The 13067-nt window shown below is 34.4% G+C and overlaps 1 protein-coding gene across 1 annotated transcript in view; it reads left to right on the forward strand.

Moving 5' to 3' along the window:
- Ec (ubiquitin specific peptidase echinus) overlaps positions 1-13067 on the forward strand; it is a 240843-nt gene that overhangs the window by 186437 nt on the left and 41339 nt on the right. The window contains exon 3 of the mRNA XM_076804296.1: positions 4000-4092. Coding sequence (XP_076660411.1) covers positions 4000-4092 — 93 coding nt within the window. The remainder of the gene's footprint in view (positions 1-3999; positions 4093-13067) is intronic.

Here is a 13067-nt window from a genome sequence, read left to right on the forward strand (position 1 = left end):
TTTATCTATGTGTAAAATAGATGAATGATAAAATATTTATTCATTTTACTTTTTAGTTTTCGTTTTGTTTTGTTTTTTAAATAAAAAAGTTGAAACAAAACTTTTCAGTGATGTATTGACATTATACTGCATCATTTCAATGAGAATTTGATTTAAAAACTAAATGGTATATTCTATTATATATTTGAAAATGATTAACAAGCTGTTGATTACGTTTTCCTCCCGCGCCCGAACTTAGCGAGCAACACGAATCATTTCGTGACAGAGAGGAAGAGTGTGATCTAAATTTATAGTGCGAATTTCTCGCAGACAGACGACCTCATTTTGATGAATTTAAATCAAATAAATTACTTTAAAAAGCGTCAATAAATTTCAATCTAACCTACCGAAGTGACGTGAAAATAGCTCGTCTGTTTCGGTCTACTATCTTTTTCTTCGTGACGAAAAAAAAAAACGCGTATTAGGCCATTAGATCTAATGCAATCAGAGCACTCGAGATAAGTCGACTTTATTACAATTTCAGATACTGCAATTAACTTAATTACGCGTAGCGTGTTTGCTTCGAAATCGGACAAGAATCTTCATTATTTCGATTTCTTGTCTGAACGAATGTCGCAAATAACACTGTCCAACAAAATTAAACTTTTTTCGAATTTTGCAATACCTGTTGGGTGATTCTTATACACTTTGTCATCCTAAAACCGAATCTGAAAGTAGAATTGCTCCATCACGCAACGTTTTCGAAAAATTTTGGTTTTTGTACAAATGCCCGATTTTGATACGAAACGACGTGTTACGCAAAAACTAAATACGCGAGGAAGTTCAAATTTGAGTCAAGAGATAGAGGGGACTCTCCTCTACATATTCATGTAGTCAATTATATTTTTATGGACTTCCTAATAGTTGTAAATGGTTGTTAAAGTTTGAAAATGTGCCGACGCGGGTACTTTGTACGCTCTATTTTTGTATTTATGTGAAAAATCCTTTATCTAGCAGGAATTTACTATACAGGAATGCATTCTACAGACATTTCTGGTAAAGAAACCATTCACGAAAAGTATTTGGTTCCCTTAATGTACGAGAAGGATCAGAAAATGTTAATTGACAGCGTGTGCGCGACGCGTTCGCGCCAGACGGCCATTGCAGCCTTTTCGCGACTCGCCAGGGCTGTCGCTATGCGTAGTCGACGCTGGTACCACTCAAGTATGTCTTTGCTTACTATGCTTAATTAAATACATTTTTTTTTTGTCTTTTTGGGTGCCAATCATTACAAAAGATTATAAAAATACGAGTTATATTCACATTTCATTGTGGAAATGCTTAATAAAGAAAATTGACCGCAGCAATGCGGTGACTGGAAAATTTTATTTTCAGTAATTGTTGTCTTACCTTTATAATTGTAATACCAATGGACATTCAAGATTCTTCCGATTAAAATAAGTCCAAACACTATGTAAATGGGACTATTTTTATCGATTTTATTGATCGAAGTACATAATTAAGACATAGATCGCTCTATATTAAATCGATAAAATCTCGCGGAAGTGTATAAATCAGCCGGACTGTTTTTGTTATATTCATGACGAAATTATTTTAAAATCAAAACAAGGAATACAATTCCAGCATTAATCTTTCATCAAGATATTTCAACAATGGAAAAACGTTACAAAGGAAAAGACTTATGTGCGGATGCTTGCTGATTACTGCTGGACACTTATTATTGAAAATCGGGATACCAGGAACAAACGTCAAGCAAGGTGGAAACATTTTAAATTTGTTTACATCAGAAATAGGTAAGTTTTTGTATTCAATTTTCTTTATTAAGCATTTCCACAATGAAATGTGAATATAACTCGTATTTTTATAATGTTTTGTAATGATTGGCACCCAAAAAGACAAAAAAAAATGTATGTAAATAGTAAGCAAAGACATACATGAGTGGTACCAACGTCGACTACGCATAGCAACGGCCCTGGCGAGTCGCGAAAAGGCTGCAATGGCCGTCTGGCGCGAACGCGTCGCGCACACGCTGTCAATTAACATTTTCTGATCCTTCTCGTACATTAAGGGAACCAAATACTTTTCGTGAATGGTTTCTTTACCAGAAATGTCTGTAGAATGCATTCCTGTATAGTAAATTCCTGCTAGATAAAGGATTTTTCACATAAATACAAAAATAGAGCGTACAAAGTACCCGCGTCGGCACATTTTCAAACTTTAACAACCATTTACAACTATTAGGAAGTCCATAAAAATATAATTGACTACATGAATATGTAGAGGAGAGTCCCCTCTATCTCTTGACTCAAATTTGAACTTTCTCGCGTGTTTAGTTTTTGCGTAACACGTCGTTTCGTATCAAAATCGGGCATTTTTACAAAAACCAAAATTTTTCGAAAACGTTGCGTGATGGAGCAATTCTACTTTCAGATTCGGTTTTAGGATGACAAAGTGTATAAGAATCACCCAACAGGTATCGCAAAATTTTTCTGGTGTTGGACAGTGTAATTGAAAAAGTTTAGCTTCGACAGGTTGTTTTATATTTTCGAAGCGTGTGCTGGCGATTCGGAAGATCGTCGGATATAGTTAGGCCATGACACCGGAAAGGCGAAAATAATGTTCCGCTGTGGGACAGGACATGGTCGCGGAAATTGTGATTTACTTTCCCTCGGAATAATAATGTGCTCACAATACTGCGTGGACTACTATCGTTAGACCGAGGGTGCTGTCGCATTTACATACTTCCTCATATTGCGTGCACACCTACGCCCGTAACTTCTGTTTTTACATTTATTATTACCAATTTTTATTATTATTATTTTTTATTACCAATCAGTATGCTTTAGTAACGATGTCATTAAAGTAACGAAGCAAAAATCTAGAAATTCGAGACCTCGCAATACAATAATTATATAATTGCGCAATTAAGAAATTTTATTGTCGTATCAACGATGCGTTTCGTTGACTTCAGTTTTTTAATGTAACAGCATCTCACTGCATCCTTGGGTTGCAAGTGTTTATGCATTTGCACTACTCCTATTCTAGAATCATGCACTATATTTACTATCGAAGCAGCTTATAAGAATAACATCAAAAGGAAATGATTCGTGGTTAATGTGGACAATATATACAATTTTATTTCGCTATAAGACGTTTATTATTTCGACATGTATTATTTCGTTATAAGAAGTTTACCGCTACATACGAGCCTCTCGCATATTCTCAACAAAGTCAAGCCGCATAGGCACTCTCATCGGAAATACTATTCATTAATTATAAAAAAATATTGTCGGTAATATTCGAATCGGTACCACCATCACAAGGGGTGAACACGATTTAATGAATTATGCTCTACTTCTCCCGTTCTGCTTAACAGAAAATTACGAAAAAATTAATGAATATTCTACGCGACAGCACACAAAACTGTGAATTTTTGACTGCAAAATCGATTTTTCAAAAATTCCAGAAACTCGAAATTGCTTGTTTTATGTTGAAGTTATCAGATGACCACGTTTATATTATTATGGTAGTTCAGTTTCACTATTGTTATTAACGTTTATCTTTTTCGGATTTTTCTGATTAGACAAACATCTGTAAAACAAATGAAAATCTCCAAAAATCCGAAGAAATGCACGTTTCTAGTAAAATTGTTAGAGACACCAGTTTTATATAAATTCAGTAGTAAGCTATATTAGTTCTCAATTTTGTTCCACATTTTTTAATAAAGTGCATCGTAGGTGATACAATAAAAATCAATTTTTCCCGATTGTTCCTTTACTTTAGTGTAGACATGTTATGCAATACTGAACACTTTTACATTAAGAGAAACAATGTACATAATTAAACATTCAATTCAAAATTACAGAATTTTGGAACACGTGTTACACCCAAATATAGTGCTCAAGTCTCAAATACATCATACCGTTTTCAATGTTATTAACAGTATAAATTTTCCGCAGCCGAACAAGCGTCTAACAGTGTATTTTTCTCACGTTATAGGTGTTATGGCATCTCGACATCTTCCGGCGGAGCTTCAGGGAGCTTTCAGGACACGCCTGCATGCGAGAGTCGTGCATCTTCTGCGCCCTCAAGGTAAGCGAGATGGATCGTTTCGGAGGGAGGAAAACAGGAACGCGAATCTGATTAAGACCGGCATCATCGTAATGGTTAATAGTGTTAATACACTGGTGGAGAGAGATTCTGCGCGTGGACAAAGCGATCCATTCCGCAGTCGGCTATTATTTATTAAAACGCGCGATGAGCCGTGTAAATTGAGCATAAAAAAATACTTTCACGTGCATACAGAACGTCCTAACAATCGTGGTACAACCGGTCCTATGACGTTTCTTCATGGTAAAATAAGTCGCGAAAGATAATAGTATTGTTCATTTAAGACGTTGTTCATTGATAACATGAGTTTAACAACCCGGTCCCTAAATCACAAATTTTATGGCAAAAATGACTAGACGAAATACAAACCTGTGAGAACAATTAAAGAATCTAAAAATCTTATTCAATTACCTGCAGCTCATTAAAATTATTAATAAAAGAAATAAACGTGTAGTTGCTATATCTTGCAATGAATGGTGACTTTCATTTTGCATAAAAATCCGCAGTCTAATTATTACTTTCCTTTATTGCATTTGATTTGAATTGTTTTAGAAACAAGGATGCCATTAGTGCTTTTTAAGAATTATTTTTTTTTATGTTGAAGTGTTCAAAATATTGAAAAATTATTATGTATTTCTTATAGTAAATCATGTGTATTTCTTGAATTTTCAAACGCGAAAATGATGTTTGATTTTAATTCCTCGACGCTGTTATTATCCTTGGAGTACATTTTAGACTTAACAAAACCCCATAAAAAAGTAGGTGACCAACTTATAGTAGCATTCCGATAAATTCAACACGCATATTGCTCATTTAAGCAGTTTTCGCATCTCGAGTAAAATGTGATGGTGCATTCGTCTTGTTGAACAAATTAAAGTTTGTACTGTAGTCAAAGATCATTGTTTAATAAAAAGGGTGACATTGTCCATTTTTAATAACACAGATACGTGCAGAAACTTTCAAATAATACACTGACGGATTTTCGAACTCATTTTTTTGGAAAACGAAATTTTAAATGGAAAGGTTTATTTTTATTACTTTAATTAATTTTTGCATGTTGAATCACCGAGTACCACGATTTTTCGGTACACCCTGTATACTTGTTCACTGTTTTGTACAGAAGCAGAAGAAAGCTTTCAAGTACTGCATCCTTGACTCTTTATTTCACTCTTTTATAGACTCTAAGTGGCTAACAGTTCTTAGCTACTTGTATAATTACTTTTACAACTACTTTCTGAACACGAGACTAAAAATTCAACTTTGAAGCTGTCTTGTATTTTAAACGCAATAGCTGTACAGTTGTTTTTTGCATAAAGTTATTCTATGGTCTCTCGTGAAAAAGATACGATGGTCTAATATTATGTTAAAAATGTGTGAATATACAGTGTTTACTCGATATATGTCCAAAACACGGGTCTAGCCAGGGGTATATATCGACCAAGAGATCCTATTTTTTGATCCACGCCGAACGTAGTGGGATAGTTCTGGGACTTTTATCAGCAAGGATTTTGAGAAAGTTTAATTACGTCATAGGAGAGAGTAAACTTTTAGCGAACAGAAACGACATTAGAGCGTGAAATGATACAAAACCATGTCGCCATTTCAAACGCTCCAAAAATCACAGGAACTTTTCTGTTAAATAATTTATTGTATAGAAATGCTTGATCTTAATGGTATCTTTACGACACACAAATTTTGAGATTTTTATGGTTGTCGACAAAGTAAACTCCCAAGCACAACAAATGCTCCAATCACTATTTCTTCCTTCTAAAAAAAGTCGTCCTTTTAGTGTAAACCACATCGATTCATATAGATCCTGAGAAAATTTGTCTATCGACCCAAGGAAAACAAATTAGCTGCGAAGGAATTGAGAGTTTTTTTACGTCTAAAACTAATAGAAGAAAACCAATTTGATACATAATTTAAATCGACCTTACATAGTCGGAGGTGTCTTAATTAATTGATAGATGTCGTAAGAAACTTTCCCATCGATAAAAAAAAAATCAAATTACCTGAACGAAATTTTTTCACGATTAGAGCAAAATTGATTAGAACCAATTTGATACACGATTTAAACCGATTTCGTATCATCGAAAGTGTCTTCATTGAGAACGTGAGAAACGTTCCCGTCGGTCCAGAAGATTAAATTAGCTATGAACGAATTATCACTTTTTCACGGTTAGAATAAATTTTTTTGAAAATTAAGTTTCGCATTGCTTCGTCATCGAAGGTCATTAGCAACACTGCACATTTGTTCGAATATTTCATTGGCTAGCAATTTGATAGCTTATAGTCTTTGATATCATTTTGTTAAGCTAGTAGTAAATTGGGTGAGATTTGTTATGTTATCCTTTAAATTAACGGGTGTAGAAGATAAAAAGATCTTTTACTTTAGTGAACAATAAACACAGAAAATATTTCCAAAGTTACAATTCGAAATTAGAAGTTTGACCGGAAATAAAGATGCATCTATAAAGAATAATTAAACAAACTTATTTCTTTGGGTATACAGTGGAGTCGGAAAGTAAGTTAACGATTGGAATGACAAATATGATATATCTTTAATAATGATAATATACATATATTTTACTAGCATATGTGTTCATTTCTTAATATAAAATCAAATTATCGTTCTGTTTTTATTTAGAAGGTACATAAATTATCATTATTAAAAATATATCATATTCGTTTGCTTGCTTATGCTTACGCCAATCGTTAACTTGTACTACTTTTACACTCGACTGTATATTATAATTATAATAGACTGCGAGTTTTATGCATGTATGAAAAAAAGGAGCAGGTGAAATTTAAAACAGTGCAGAGATTACAAAAATTTAAGGCTGTCGATATATCATTTTTAACTATAGAAACTTTTTAAAGGGAGGCCGATATTTTTATTCGGCTCTAGTTTCTTAAAATCGATGAGGAAATTTTTTAATCTGCATAAAGATTCGCAGTCTAATTATAATAAAAATTGCTAAAAATTAGGATAAACACATGCTTGTTGTTTTTATCAAGTAATGTAAATTAGCCACTTTGAGTGCTCCGTAAACCTAGTGTTAAGAATCGCCTTGACATCTTCACGTATGGACGAGCGCCGATGATTTACCAACAAAAGCGGACAGCCTTGAGTGGTTTTCGTACAGCATGGAGCCCGGCGTTGGGCGTCTTCCCGAGTGATCTCGATCGTGTGATTTTTCCAAGTGGGCACTGCTTAGCCGGCTACTTAGAAAATCCCACGACGATGATGAAAACGCGAGGACGAGAGGCAGCAGCGGGACACTCGAGATAAAAGCGTCTGCTCGCTTGAAAACTTAAGACGAATAAAGATTACTTTACCACCACCCCCCCCCCCGCGTGTCTACTTCAGGTTATAGCGCTAATCTCCCGCAGGTAATCTAATCTAAAAAGCCAAGCGTCTCTCTTTTTCATTACGAGAGGACGAAGATGCTGTCCAGCTCATGAAATGGTAGTTGTTCAGGAAACAATTACACTGCTCTGCGGGGGAGGGTGACATATACGTGTGTCTAAAGCTGCTTCAGAAAGTATACACAGTATTTAACATTTTATCGTGAGCATTCGGATATTTTGTAAATTATTTCATACGGAAACATTCTTGATGTGGGAAATTAGAATAAAAACAGTTTTAAATCATATATGATCATGTGACACTTATTAAACTGAAAATAATTTTGCTGGACACGTTTCTCGCTGTTCTGCATACACTAAAAATAATCACTAGACTGTAGATCTTTATGCAAAATAGAAATGTTCCGTATCAATTGCCAGCAATTGAAACCAAATAAAATGTCCCTTCTTCCATTAACCATTTTAATAGAAAATAATATTTTAAATTTCTATTTCAAACTTCGACATTTTTATTTCATTTCTGTTTCTCACAGTTGACTTAGGCAAATTTTATTTTGCATAAAGATCCAGAATCTACTGACAAGAATGAGTGGATCAAGTATGAGATCATAAAAATATTGCGTCACAACATAAGTTTGCTCAGTTCTTTTCATTCATTATCAACGTAGGGGATTACAATCAATTATGAAATCGTTAACTATAAGTAATCTTCATTTAATTTACAATTGTCTGCGTTTGGAAGGAGTCACGGCTGTACGGCTAAAATTATAATATATTTATATTTACAACCAAATGAATGTATGTTACAACCCAATATACAGGGTGTCCCAAAAATATGTTGTACTTCCTTGAAAGGGGAGGTTCCTTGGGTCATTTGAAGTAAGTTCTCCGCGGCTTTGTGAAGGAGTTATTAACGAAAAATACGGACCAATCGGAGCGCGGCTACAGAGGACAGATTCCGGCTGAGCCAATGCCAACGCCAAACTTAGCTCAACCCACCAGTAGTTGCGCTCTGATGATCCGTGTTTTTCGTAAATAACTCCTTAACAAAGCAGTGGAGAATATTTTCGCAAAGGGAAAAGTTACTTTAAGTGACCTCAGGAATCACCCATCTCAAGGAAGTGCAACACTTTTGGGACACCCTTTATATCGTGTTGAAATTATGACATCATAAAAGCAAAATCCTAAAGACTACTTAATATGACTCGCAAATGGAGTTTGTAGATAAAGAAACGATAGCTTTCGTTTGAATAATTTATTGCAGCATTCCGCGGTATGTGTTTTTGCTGAAAGTATCTGTATTCGTTATCGAAAGAAATTAGACGAACGTTATCTGCACGGAGCAAAACGTGATCACGATTTGCATACTATCGAAACATTTCCATTTACTTGTTCACAATAGAACATCGATGGAAGCGGTGACTGTAACGGGCCGCCAGGCGAGCAAACCTTTCTCCCGTAAGACACACATTCAGATGTGTTCCCTGATTGGTCAAAGGAACGGAAAGTAATACTCCGGACTGTTACTGGTTCATTGTAGTAAGCGGAGAGACAAGTCGGTCGCTGACATACAAATTTTGTTCTACGTAGCGATCAAACCTCAATTCACAAATGTTTAATGCAAACTCTCCTACGCGGTAAAGCAATCTTGTACCTTATTGTGGATCTTTATGCAACATAAAAATTTTCTGTATTAACTCCAACAAACAGGGGTTACTTGGGAGTGTTTTTCTTTTTTTTTAATAATTTCAGTATTGGTACTCTTCAATTCTTCTAATCTTTTTCCTGTTTCAACCCGCAGCTACTCATTTTTGCCATAAATGCATAAAATTCACTTATCAATGGACTGCGAATTTTTGAAAATAAATTATGCAAAATAAAAATTGTCTGCATTCATTGTAAGATACAGGAGTTACATACACAGCTATTTTAGCGAGTTGAAAAAATGAAAATAGTATTGTACATTTTTTTTTAATGAACTTCATTTGGAGAACAAAATGTTCACAAAAAATCCGGTTATCTAAAAAACTTTTAAAACCCCTTGTCTAAATAATTACAAATCCCCCGCATTGTTCCCTATCTACATTTTCGTATTTAAAATTATTTCAGAAATAAATTTTTTTTTAATTTTTTATTTCTTATTTTATTTGAAATTATTACTTTCGCACTCGAGCTATAAGTATCCCGATGTTTAAACATTTCTCGCTTCACCCTTTCCGATCGTTTCGTTTGCGTTGCGGGTGTCGCTCGAACGTAACTAAACGAGGGTAGAGCTTGATTTATAAAATTAATTCATAGCAACGCATCCGTATTAGATTCGGTCTCACAGTTAATTTTAGGATAGGAAGCGAGACGAGAGATACGCGACGGAAACGTGGCTCACACATACACGCGAAACGAAGAGACGATGTAGGCAGAAAACGCGTAGGAACCCTCCCCGCGGTTCTCACGGGGTTAATTAGTAATCTCGAGAGTTAATTGCCGCAGGCAAAGGGTACTGTGTTTTGAGTGAAGTTCGCAGGAACAGGGACGATCCTCCGGCTCGGAGGACTTACGTGTTTCTTTGTTGCGAGGCTCTCTCCCACTTTATTATCTTCTCCCCGCTTCGGGCGACATGCTGAAATGAAAATTTACCGTCCCTCGTGATTTTTTTCCTTTTCGGATCTATCGAACCTCGAATTTCACTAATATTTAATTAGCTGTATGCAAAAGTTTTAGTCTTCTTTAACCCTCGCATGGCGGACATTTTTCAGAATTATACAATTGACGGTAACTAAAATCAATTACAGCTTTGTTTTTATCGATTTTTTAATTTATTCAAGGTATTTATTGCAGACACATCAGTGTTTTTATTGTTCTTAATGTAACAGAAATTTATTCAATTAAATCCTCAAAAATTCAGTAATTACATGACAATTTTAATAGTCGCGGTCAAAATAGATCCGGGCACCACCATCGAAGGGTTAATCGTTCATACGTAATGACGATACCGCGCGGATCTTTATGCAAAATTACAGTTTTCTCCAACAATTGTGAGAAACAGAAAGCAAATAGAAATTTCCTTTATTCTCTAATGACTTCAATAACCTAGAAATATTCATATTTTTCAATTCTTTTACTCTTCTTATTCTTCGCAATCTAATAGTAACTTACAGAAGATCCAAAAATTATATAAACACTAGATTTCCGATTTTTGATAATTTGTCGTCATTTAAATTCTGATAATTTCGAAAAAACAAATAGTACAGCCATAAACCTTTGACTCATTTTGAAGGTTGAAGCATCGACTTTCACAAAACAGTGTTCACTTTCCTCTAATTTTATATAAATCAAATGTTTAAAATTTTTTTATACATATGTAACCGAAGATAACACAGTGTTATGATTGTATGATCCCAGGAGAATATCACTTTTCATGGCTGTCATAATGAATTGATCAATCTTTTTCAAACTTTACACTTTACATAAAATAGAGATCCTTTATCTTGTGAACTGGAGTGATGCAGAAAAAGAATTTTTTAATACGAGACTGCCTAAAGTTGTATAACACAGAAGTTTATCAAAATTGAAATTTTTCAAGTTCAAACAAGTGTGTACAATTTGTAGAAAAACATAAAATAATTTAAATAATAATAAAAATATTTGCATAAAAATTACACTATATTATCTGGAAGTATATTCCAATATGTATATCACATTTTGAAACACTTTAACATAGAAGACTTTAATTGGGAATGCCCCCTTAAATAAAATACACTTTTTCTTTCGATAATTTTCATGTCATTTTATATAACATTTTATTTTATTTTATAATTCCATGCCTGTGATCATTAAAATAACCTTATTTAATATAATATTTCAAATAAGTGTTAAGACGGGGTTCCGTCGTCGTACTCTACGAGCCTGGCGAGCGATAGCGACGGGGTTCCGGCGGCGTGCTGTGCGAGCCTGGCGAGCGATCGGCTTTTGTCCAAAACGATTCTCGTGAGGACCGCTCGATCTGATCTTCCTCTTGCGTTCGTGATCGCGTTGCGGTAACATCGTGCGTCGTGCGTGTATCCATAATTTAACAATAACATGTTATTTTATTGTATAATTATTTGAAATAATTATCTCGGATAATTGTGGAATTGTTCTTCGAAATTATATTTAATGATCTGATTATCAGGTTCGAATTTAATTTATACTGACATCCTTCCTTGAATATTATTTTAATCATCATTTCTTTTGTCAAATTTAAAAATAAAAAAATAACGAAATAATACATTATTTGAAACTGTTATTATTTCAAATTAATCAATACTATTTTTATTTCCAAATAACACTATTAGAAATAACAGTGTGAAATAAATTATTTCAAATATTTATTTTTTATTTTCATTTGAAATAAAATTTGTCCAGGTTTGGATAACAATATGGCAGTGTTCTTAAATTTTTTTTAGTGTCGTCATAATTTTGTACATATTATATTTTATGCATATCTGTCACAAATGCATAAAATCTGCTTAGTGTACTTATTAGGGACGTCTTGACAGTGACGCTAACGGAGTGCCAAAGGGTTAAAAAAACCATTTGGCTCACTAAGAATGAAAGTTTCTTCCGAGAAAGGAAGTACTCTCGCATTCCAGAGAAGGGGTACGTGTAACACTGAAGAATTCGACCTGACCAGAGCGGCCATAGTGATTCACCAGAAACGTATTCGGGGAGGTGGAAACTGCTTCAGGGTTAGAACGAAGCGAGGCGTCCCTTTACCACGTGCCACGGGCGATTCTTTCGATTTTACGACCCCCCGATCTCTCACGCTCTTTGATTTCGTCCCTCGAGAACACCTTCGGACAATAAAAACTTTTTGCCGATGTCAATGCATGAATGTCTTCAGCGTGATGACGCCAAATAACTCCCCACGAGTCACCGTACAGGCATTGACAAGAACGTTTTCTAAAGTTGAGTTTAAACTCGTTCACAGACGAAAATAAATTGTTAACACGTTCCCTGCTAAATCAGGAAAATGCCGCGTAATCGCGATATTTACTCATTGAAATCTAGAAATAGACAATTTATCACTAGACTGCTGATTAATTTTTTTAAACAATGTACCTTGAGAACTTGGGGCTTATGTAATACCTAAGCTACATGTGACAATATTATATTTGCCAAATAAACCATCTGGTCTAAAGCATCAATAAATAAATAACTAGACCGTGGACCTTCATGCAAAACAAAAGTATTCTACATCAATTGCAAGAAACAGGAACAGAACAGACATTTCTTTCATTCTGTTCATAATTTTAATAAGTCGACAATAATGCATCGATAATTTCAAATTGTTTCAATCTTTGTACTGTAATAATTTTCAAATACTCATTTTCGTCATAAATGCATAAAATCCGTAGTCTATTTATCACAATGGTTATTCGTAGACTCTGCGGATCTTTATGCAAAATAAAAATTGCCTGCATTTGCTACGAGTAATAGAAGTCGCTTAGGAATTGACTTTCTTTCTTTAATCATTTAATCCTAATCTCTTTGATCATTTTAGTAGATTGAAATGAACATGTCAATATCTTTTATCTATCTTAAAAATTGCA

The sequence above is a fragment of the Halictus rubicundus genome, chromosome 2, assembly GCF_050948215.1.
Source record: "Halictus rubicundus isolate RS-2024b chromosome 2, iyHalRubi1_principal, whole genome shotgun sequence".
Lineage (NCBI taxonomy): Eukaryota > Metazoa > Arthropoda > Insecta > Hymenoptera > Halictidae > Halictus > Halictus rubicundus.